The 9,478-nt window shown below is 58.0% G+C and overlaps 4 protein-coding genes across 9 annotated transcripts in view; 1 reads left to right on the top strand and 3 right to left on the bottom strand.

Annotated features, from left to right (window-relative positions):
- The window catches only part of LOC106723945 (basic proline-rich protein-like), a 4,265-nt gene extending 3,185 nt beyond the window's left edge, over window positions 1-1,080 (bottom strand). The window contains exon 1 of the mRNA XM_014529435.1: window positions 197-1,080. Coding sequence (XP_014384921.1) covers window positions 197-646 — 450 coding nt within the window. The 5' untranslated portion in view covers window positions 647-1,080. The remainder of the gene's footprint in view (window positions 1-196) is intronic.
- The window catches only part of LOC102252959 (podocan-like protein 1), a 22,697-nt gene extending 18,484 nt beyond the window's left edge, over window positions 1-4,213 (bottom strand). The window contains exon 1 of the mRNA XM_014529434.1: window positions 4,202-4,213. The gene's annotated coding sequence lies outside the window, so the exon portion shown is untranslated. The remainder of the gene's footprint in view (window positions 1-4,201) is intronic.
- DCAF15 (DDB1 and CUL4 associated factor 15) lies at window positions 1,231-8,223 on the top strand. Its single transcript, XM_005881596.2, has 12 exons — window positions 1,231-1,446; window positions 1,531-1,666; window positions 2,335-2,441; window positions 2,523-2,662; window positions 2,750-2,920; window positions 5,804-6,238; window positions 6,345-6,436; window positions 6,537-6,665; window positions 6,757-6,842; window positions 7,039-7,143; window positions 7,215-7,330; window positions 7,719-8,223. Exons 1-12 carry the CDS (start codon window positions 1,313-1,315, stop codon window positions 7,772-7,774), a joined length of 1,707 nt encoding a protein of 568 aa, XP_005881658.1. The 5' UTR covers window positions 1,231-1,312; the 3' UTR covers window positions 7,775-8,223.
- Window positions 6,417-9,478, bottom strand: part of RFX1 (regulatory factor X, 1 (influences HLA class II expression)) — a 34,254-nt gene continuing 31,192 nt past the window's right edge. For all 6 annotated transcript variants that reach the window (XM_014529430.1, XM_014529432.1, XM_014529431.1 and 3 more), the window contains 2 exons: window positions 7,675-7,680; window positions 6,417-6,428 (listed from right to left, as the gene is read on the bottom strand). In XM_014529430.1, coding sequence (XP_014384916.1) covers window positions 6,427-6,428; window positions 7,675-7,680 — 8 coding nt within the window. In that variant the 3' untranslated portion in view covers window positions 6,417-6,426. The remainder of the gene's footprint in view (window positions 6,429-7,674; window positions 7,681-9,478) is intronic.

Genomic DNA, 9,478 nt, shown 5'->3' on the forward strand with positions numbered 1-9,478 from the left:
CCTCGGCGGAGCCCTCGCTGCCGGCTTCGCGCTTCCTCCGCTCGGTGCTCCTCTCCGTGTTCTGCTCTGGCCACACGGAGCTGGGAGCTGCTGTACCTGCTGCCGCCTCCCCTGCCGAACGGGAGGCGGCTCCCTGGTCTCCCCCCTCGGACTGGGGCCACCTGAGCAGGGCTTTTCCTCCGCCATCAGACTGCACCTTTCCAGGGGGCCGGGGTCTCCGCCCCATCCGTTTGGGAGCTGGGAGGGCAGAGGGTTGTGAACGCGGCCAGGCCAGCCGCAGCGGGGCCGCGGGGTCCGGGCTGTGTCGCTGTGGACGGGGTGTGCCTGGTGCCTCGTCTGCGAGGCCGGGAGCTCCGTGAGGCCGGCGGCGTCTCCCCGTTGGGACTGGAGCTCCCGGGGCCGGGACGGTCTCCGCCCTTAGCCTGGGAGCTCCTGGGGCTGGGCTGTGCCTCCGCCCTTGGCCTGGGAGCTCCCTGGATGGGTATCTGGGTATCGAGTCTTCCTTGTCGGCCTGGGCCTTGCAGGGCTGATCCTTCAGACCAGGGTCTCCTGGAGCGCTGGGCTGGGCCCCCCTCCCGTCAGCAGGCTCCCCAGACTGCTGTCTCTCTGCCATTAGAGTGGACTTTCTTGAGGGAGGACTGTTCATCCCCTATCGGACGGGGTAGCAGGACCCAGGGTGCCCAGGTCACCTTGTACCCTTCTTTCCTGGTTGAAGTGTTTGAGATGAAGGAGTGGGTTAAAGGGGGCTAAGCTAAGTGAGAAGGGGAATCAGGAAGGACTTGGGTCACTGGTCAGCCCCAGCCCCACCCTCTTATCTGCCTCAGTTGGTCCCCTGCTGAGGCCACAGCTGTCCCAAGGGGCCTGAGCACCCCATGTGTAGGCTAGTGGGTTGAGGACAGGTGAGTGCCGTTGGTCAAGCCCCCAGCCAGCCTTCTTAGCAGTTTGGGACACCCACAGCTCCTTGTGCCATGAGGTGCCTTCAGGAAGGCAGCCAGGTGGCTGGCAGATGTGGGCAGGGGTGACTGGGGGACCTCCCTGGGGGAACGGGATGATGCCAGTGCTGTCCTCAGAGTCTGGGGCCTTGGCAAGCGGGACCCTGAGGCTGAAGAAGGGTGGGTCTGGGAGGGTGGCCCGGGTCCCTGGTGCGGTGGGCGGCTCAAGGGAAGTCCAGCTTACCTATCTCCCCGAGCCGATCCCACCTTCCAGAGCTTGGACCACCCTTGGTGGTGATGGTGGGCAGGGTGTGGGCCTGCGTTCAGTGCTGCTCTTCCTTGGGTGAGGGGCCTGGGGGACTGCAGGTGGCCTCTGTCCAATGGTGCCTCAAGAGTCCTGGCCGCCCCTTCCCCAGATCAGTGGGCAGCTCTCCCCTCGGCTCTTCCGGAAGCTGCCACCCAGGGTGTGCGTCTCCCTTAAGAGCATCGTGGACGAGGACTTCCTCTATGCAGGGTGAGGCTAAGGCCGGGCAGGGGGGTGGCTGGGTGGGGTGACAGGCTGGCCCTGACCTGGCCCATCTGCCCTGTGCCCCGCCAGACATATCTTCCTGGGCTTTTCCAAGTGCGGCCGGTACGTCCTCTCCTACACCAGCAGCAGTGGAGACGACGACTTCTCCTTCTACATCTACCACCTGTACTGGTGGGAGTTCAACGTGCACAGCAAGCTCAAGCTGGTAGGGCCAGGCTCGGCGCACAGCAGTGTGCCCCCCCAGGTCATGCCACCCCTCTGAGCCTCAGTTCCGTCTTCAGAAAATGGAGATAGTGTGCTCATTGGGTCAAGGCTCATGTTAGGTCAAACCACATGAAATTGCCGTTGTTAGAGTTGAAAATGGGTAAATAGCGGTAATTTTATGAGGTTCAACTCAGCATATACAGTCCATAGAACTCAGGGTCTACAGCTCAAGCCAGTGGGATCCAGTAGCTTTGTTATGACCAAGTGGGTTGCCACACTGGCTTTAGCCCTGACCTTGACTCCCCCAACCCCATCCCTACTCCAGGTGTGGGGGGTGCTGTTACCCCAGTTTACACATGAGCTCAGTGGGGTGGATAGGGCTTGGAAACCAATGCGTCTGGCCGAGTCCCCTCTGCTGGGACAGGGCTTCCTGGGCACATCCAGCCCTGGGTGCAGCCTTTCTGTTTCCCCCATTTGTGGACTGTCTCCCCAGCCTGTCCTCAGGAAGGCAGAGGGGTGCAGGCTGGAGGCTGCTTGGGACTCCCTGGCCTGAGACACCACCAGAGGGGTGCTTCTGCCGGCCTCCATTCCCGCCCAGCGTGCTCTCGGGTGGGCTCCTGTGGACCTCTGTCCGCTCTGACCCTGCACTGACACAAACGTGCCCCTCAGATCCGGCAGGTGCGGCTCTTCCAGGATGAGGAGATCTATAGTGACCTGTACCTGACTGTGTGTGAGTGGCCCAGTGATGCCTCCAAGGTCATCGTCTTTGGCTTCAAGTGAGACTCGAAGATGGGGAGGCTGAGGTTGGCTAGGGGAGGGCACACGGACCAGGCAGCTGAGGCTGTGCTTGCCCCCAGCACCCGCTCAGCAAATGGGATGCTCATGAACATGATGATGATGAGTGACGAGAACCACCGAGACATCTACATCAGCACAGTGGCTGTGCCACCATCAGGCCGCTGTGCCGCCTGCCAGGAAGCCAGCCGCGCCCATCCAGGTGAGGGACTTGGGGGCTTCAGAGCTCAGGCCACCTGCTTCCTTACTCCAGGGTGGCGACTGAGCCCATGGGTATGTGTTACTGCAGGTGATCCAAGCGCGCAGTGCCTGCAACATGGCTTCATGCTGCACACCAAGTACCAGGTGGTGTACCCCTTCCCCACCTTCCAGCCCGCCTTTCAGCTCAAGAAGGACCAGGTGGTACTGCTCAACACCAGCTACTCCCTGGTGGCCTGCGCTGTCTCAGTCCACTCGGCAGGTAGGCTCCCAGGTGTGATGACAGTCACAGCATCTGCTGTGAGCCCTGTCAGGTCAGTCCTGTCACTACCTTATGTGACAGGAAGAAACTGAGGCTTGGAGAGGTGCCTCATCCACAGTCACCCAGCCACAGAGTGGGAGTGCTCGGATCCAGACCCAGTCTCACCCCAGCAGTGTCCTCTCGAACAGTGGGCCTGGCATGTTCCCGTGTCTGTGTCCACGACAGCCGCCACCAGTAGAAACATGAAAGTGGCCCATGTGACCAAGGAACTGAGTGTTTGACTAATTTTAGTTATGTTTAAAGTCACATTTGGGCCCGGCCGGTGTGGCTCAGTGGTTGGTGTCGGCCTCTGAACCAGGAGGTCACAGTTTGATTCCCAGTCAGGGCACATGCCTGGGTTGCGGGCTTGATCCCCAGTGTGGGGCATGCAGGAGGCAGCCGATCAATGATTCTCTCTCATCTTGATGTTTCTATCTCTCTCTCCCTCTCCATTCCTCTCTGAAATCAATAAAAACATATTTTTTTTTAAAAAAGGAATGTCACATTTGGCCCGCAGCTATCATGCTGGACCACACAGTACTGCCTTCTCAAAAGGAGAACTGTTCATTCAAAACTTTAGGGAGTGGTGAGTGGGCAGAGGGCCCTCTTACATCGTTGGTAATCAGAAGGACCAGTGAAAATCAGAAGGTGATGTCCCTTGACAGAGTGGCAGTCGTTAGAAAGCTGGGTAATGCCACTGGCTTCTGGCTAGTGGAGCCCTGGTGGCTTTCCCCCGCACTCCCAGGGCTGCGTGGCAACAGAGTGTGACGTAGGCCCAGCAGCCCTGCGCCTGGGCATATCCAAAGCTGTGGTGGTGGGAGCTGGGGGCCACCTGGTGTCCATTTCTGGGGATGTGGGAGGCAACAATAGGGTGGATCTGCAGACCCAGTGTGAGCTCCAGTATCCTGTCCAGGGAGCATGTCTCAAAGTCATTTGCAAATGCAAAAGAAATACAAGCTCTATAACCGAATAACACATAAATTAGAAATGTTTCAATTTTGCAAGAATGCAGTCAAATAAAAAGGTGCCCGCTAACTATGTTAAAAGGGTCGCCCTGGGGCAGGAGACTGTGGGCGTGAAGAGTGGCCTAAGTGTCTAAAACGGCCCACACGTGCGCTCTCCCTCATGCCCTTCCCGTCCTCCCTCCTCTTCCCCTCAGGCCCGTTACCTTTGCCTCTCTCTCTCCTAAGCTCCAAAGACCCTTGTTTCCTGAGCCTGTGCAACCCCGCTGGCTCCCTTTACTACCTCTGTAACTTTCTAAACAAACTTTCTCTTAGCATTTGGAAAAAGAAAATGGAGCCCACAAACTAGCCAGGACCAGGGCATCTTGTGTCTGGCCCGTCAGAGGCCTCCCACCCCTGCCCTGGTCACCTGTGCCCATGTGGGCGAGGCCCAGCCCTGGTTAAGCTGCAATCCTCTAATGAGCCTGTCCTGGGTGGGGCTCCCTGCCCTCACGGTGTGGGTCCTGTTGGGAAGGACCATGTCAGACAGGACTCGGCCATGTGTACCAGCCAGGGGAGGGGCACTGTCACTGATGTCTAAACACTCATCTCACCAGAGGAGGGTATTTTCAGGGAGTTTTGACTTGGCCACTTTCTAGTGGACAGGAGTGCATTGATGGACTCAAATGACCTTGTGGTGTCCTGGACAAGTTTCTCTGAACTGAGAAGAACCACCCCACCCATCCCACCCTCCACCCCCTTTGCTGCTGGGGGCGGGTTCCAAAGGAGATGGTGCAGGCTGGGCACAGGGTCTGGCCTTGGTGCTGCTTAGTTCAGTGAGTGGTGGGGCTCTCGATGCCGAGCCGCCGGTCTGGCTCACTGGGGAGGATGGAGTGTAGTAAACTCTCAAACTTATGTGGCTTTTAAAAAAATCTTCACCCGAGGATGTGTGTTGTGTTTTTTTTTTGGTTAGAAAAAATATTAATTATTTATTTTAGAGAGAGAGGAAGGGTGGAGAGAGTGAGAAACAACGATCACTTGCCCCAGCGGGGATCAAACCTAGGTATGTGCCCTGACCAGGAATCGAACCTGCCACCTTTTGGTATATGGAACGATGCTCTAATCAACTGAGCTACCCTGCCAGGGCGTGGCTTTTTGTGTTTGTTTTGTGTTTTAAAGTTTTATTGATTTTTAGAGAGAGAGGAAGGGAGGAGGAGAAAGAGATACTCAACGTAAGAGCATTCGGCTGCCTCCTGCAGGTGCCCCAACCCAGGACCAAATCCGCAACCCGGGTGTGTGCCTTGACTGGGAATTGAACCAGCATCCTTTCCAAACCGAGCCACATGGGCCAGCGCTGTTTTCTTTTATTTATTTATTTATTTATTTATTATATATTTTATTGATTTTTTACAGAGAGGAAGGGAGAGAGATAGAGAGTTAGAAACATCGATGAGAGAGAAACATCGATCAGCTGCCTCCTGCACATCTCCCACTGGGGATGTGCCCGCAACCCAGGCACATGCCCCCGACCGGAATCGAACCTGGGACCCTTCAGTCCGCAGGCCGACGCTCTATCCACTGAGCCAAACCGGTTTCGGCTATTTATTTATTTTTTTATGTGGCTTTTATCTGCTGTCACCGTAGACTGTCAGCTCCTTTTCTGTCTTGTTCACTCGTGTCCTCGGTGTGTGGCATACAGTAGATGCTCACGAATCATAGAATGAACGTGTTCCTGTGCATATACATATAAGAGAGAGGCCTTTTAAAACTCTTCTGGGTGTTTCATACAGATCATAGAGCATAGGCTTTTTTAGAACCTCCCAGGGTGGGAGAGAGGCCTGTACTTGAGCTTTTGTTTTGACATTGGCTCATCCCAACACCTACATCTCTTTTTATATTCCAGGCGATAGCAGCTTCTGCCAAATCCTGTATGACCATACCACCTATCCTCCGGCCCCTCCCAGCCCCCCTGGGCCCCAGAGCCCAGAGGTGCCCCTGGCCCTCCCCAGCCTCTGTACCGAAGTGGCTCCAACCCGTCCCTCTGGGGTCCCTGAGCCCTCACCCGCCATCGCCAAAGCCAAGGAGTTTGTGGCCGACATCTTCCGCAGGGCCAAAGAGGCCAAGGGTGGGGCCTCAGAGGAAGCTCGGCCACTCTCCCACACGGGGCCCTCCGGCAGCTGCTGCCGCCCATCCTCTGAGCCTGTAGCCCCAGGTGGGGAGGTAGCACCCCAGGACAGCCCCCCTGCAGCGGAGGAGCCAGCTCCTGAGCCTGGCTATATCAACTACACGAAGCTGTATTACGTGCTGGGGTCTGGCGAAGGGACAGAGCCAGAGGATGGTGAGCAGGGAGTCCACCCAGCAGGCAGGGCCCCGAGCATGGGAGGCTGGTCCGGAGTGGGCCTCAGGCCTCCCACCACCCCTACCCCCTCTTCCTGCCCCTTCAGAGTTCGAGGATGACAAGATCTCCCTGCCTTTTGTGGTGACCGATCTCCGTGGCCGAAGTCTGAGGCCCATGCGGGAGCGGGCTTCTGTACAGGTAGGTGCTGGCAGCAGACAGAACCAGGGGCAGCCCCAGGGAGCCTGCTAGGGTAGTGCTGGGCACAGTCCTCCCTCTACCCCTCCGCCACTGCCCACAGGGTCAGTACCTGACAGTGGAGCAGCTCACGCTGGACTTTGAGTATGTCATCAATGAAGTCATCCGCCATGATGCCACCTGGGGCCACCAGTTCTGTTCCTTCAGCGACTATGACATCGTCATCCTGGAGGTGGGCCCAGGAGTGGGACAAAGCGGGTTCCGGACCTCTCTGCTCTGATGGTCATCCTCAGTAGCTGTCACCATCCACCCTCGTCCCCTAGGTCTGCCCTGAAACCAACCAGGTCCTGATCAACATTGGCCTGCTGCTCCTGGCATTTCCATCCCCAACTGAGGAAGGCCAGCTCCGGTGAGTGGGCAGGGGGCCACACTGAGACCCTTCTGTGTAGGAGAGTGGGGATGTGAGGAGACCCCCCTGGGCCCCCAAACTTGGATCAGGTACTCTGTTATTGCTCCAAAGACAGAGCCCCTTGAGGCAGCCTGGGTCCTCGTTCATGGACGTGGTGGTCCCACCCCTTTCTCCTCTGTTTTCCACCTGCCTGCAGACCAAAGACCTATCACACCAGCCTCAAGGTGGCATGGGACCTCAACACGGGCATCTTTGTGACAGTCAGTGTGGGCGATCTCATTGAAGTCAAAGGGCAGACCAGGTAAGGCTGGGCTGAGGCCAGGGCCTGGGGTGGGTGCCAGAGTGATGAGATCCTCACCCTTTTGCCCTCAGCGGCAGTGTCTGGAGCTCATACCGCAAGAGTTGTGTGGACATGGTCATGAAGTGGCTGGTGCCCGAGAGCAGCGGCCGCTACATCAACAGGATGACTAACGAGGCACTGCACAAAGGTAGGCACTATGACCAATGATAGTAGGACGGGGTTATCCCAGTGCCAGGCAGGCCTGGAGGAGACCCTGACTCCTGTGCTGCTGAATGGACGAGCATGATGGCTGTGCTAGTGGATGGCGTGGAAGAGGGGTGAGGGGAGGGCAGCCTAGCCAGGCATGCCGGGGGGCCAGCTCAGAGGGCATGACAGGTGTGGCACTGGAGACCTCCAGCCAGTTGCTTATTTACTCAGCAGACATTTATTGGGTGGCTGCAGGCAGGAGGCAGAGCTAACACAGCAGGGTCCCTGCCTTCCAGAACCTTCTGGGCCCAAATCAGGTCTAGGAAAGAGGGAAACTCATCTCACAGCTGGGCCTTCAGAGACTCCTCTGTCCCAACCCTTCCCCACAGGGTGCTCACTGAAGGTTCTGGCAGACAGCGAGCGATACACATGGATTGTGCTGTGAGGGTCTGGCCGGCCTGGACACTGACTCCAACTACCTCCGCGGCCTGGGAGCTGGCCGCCTTCCTGGCAGCCTCTTCTTGGTTGGCTGGCCGCCCAACGACCGCCACTAGTGTTAGGCTGTGGGAAGGGGGCTGGGCGGGGCAGCCCCTGGTGGCCTGAGAGTCTGGATGCTTCTTATTTATGCCTATTTAAGTTGGGAAGGGGCAGAGGGAGGGAGTCCCCTGCCCCACCAGCCTCGAGTGCCTGCCTTTATCCTGCACGGGGCATGGGTCTTTGCTCCTTGTGTATTTTCCCCTTCCCAGGTTACAGGTGTGGACATTGCCCCCTGGGAAGCTGAACAGACCCTGATTCCTGCCCCCAGCCTCTCCGACCTGAGATGGCCAACATCGTGGTCAACCCCCGCCCCCCTGTTACTCCTCTTCATGTAATAAATGTTTTATTTCTGAACCTGAGTTCCCTTTCCTGCGATCAGGGCAGCTGGAGCCCCAAGGTCCTCGTGTCCTCATCCCAGCCCCCGGCAAGGCCCTCAAGTCAGCAGTAGCCAAATATCACAGCGGAATTTATTGTTTTAAGAAAGACTACAAAAAGGTAGAAAACGCTTGGCACACTAGACTACCACACTTTCACTGCTGGGAGGGAGGCCAGAGGGCATGGAGGGGAGTGGGTGACCACCCCAAAAGCTTGCAGCACTGCGGAGCACACAAAATAGTGATTTTTATACAATAGGTCAGGTTTTTTTCTTTTTTTGTGTGTGATTTTTGCCATAAACATCTATCTCACAGGTTGAAAACACTGAGAAAACCGAACAGATAAGGCCATGATGGTTGGAAAAAAACCCAAGTTACCGACTCCGCTTGGGCGGCACTCACAAATCGCACAATAGTCATGTGGGGGGCGGGCACACGGCAGGGAGAAGCACAGAGGTTCCATTACAAACCAGCCAGCGGCAGGATTGGTGGGGGAAATGGGGGGTGGTCTTGGATCTGAGCGAGCGGAGCCCAGGCCTTGAGGGCAGGCTACTTCTGGGCCCAGCTGCCCGCAGCAGGCCCCTCTGGGCTCTGGCACCAGGCCCAGCCCACTGCTCTTTGGAAGCTGGAGGCAGTGCCCCCTGCAGCCTTCCCTAGAGCCAGGCTGCCTTCCCCAGAACTAGGCCGGGCAGTGCCCCCCTCTAGGGCTGTGGGGCAAGGGAGAACCCAGCTCTGGAGAAGATGCGACACCCACGGCTTTAATTGCACTTATACCAAGGAGGAGGGAGCAGTGGGGTTGCTGGGGAAGGGGTTCCGGGGCTGCTGCTGACAGTGGGGGGATCCCTAGGTGATGCCCACCTGTGCCCACCCGGGGCTCAGGGCTGGGCCCAGGACAGGCTGTGCAAAGCCAGCGAGCTGAATAAGTTAACAGGGGAGGGGGCCTGCCTGCCTGCCCCCTGAGGGGGGGGGAGGGAGAGGCTGCTGCCTTCTGGGTCAAGGGGCCAGGCTGCTGCCCCAAAGGGCACCTGGGCACAGCGGCGGGTTCCTTAAGGCACGTCTTTTGTGTCAGTTTGCAGCTGTGGCTTTACCCGGCCCTGTGATTGTGCCGGTCCTGTCGGGGGTGGGACCCCCTTGACGTCCCTGTCTGGGAGGCCCCCTCCCCACCCTGGCCGAGGCTGGAGTGGGAAAAGCGAAGCCACAGGAGCTGTGAGGGACCCTGGAGTGGAGGGGTGGAGGGG

This window comes from Myotis brandtii, unplaced genomic scaffold, assembly GCF_000412655.1.
Source record: "Myotis brandtii unplaced genomic scaffold, ASM41265v1 scaffold680, whole genome shotgun sequence".
NCBI lineage: Eukaryota > Metazoa > Chordata > Mammalia > Chiroptera > Vespertilionidae > Myotis > Myotis brandtii.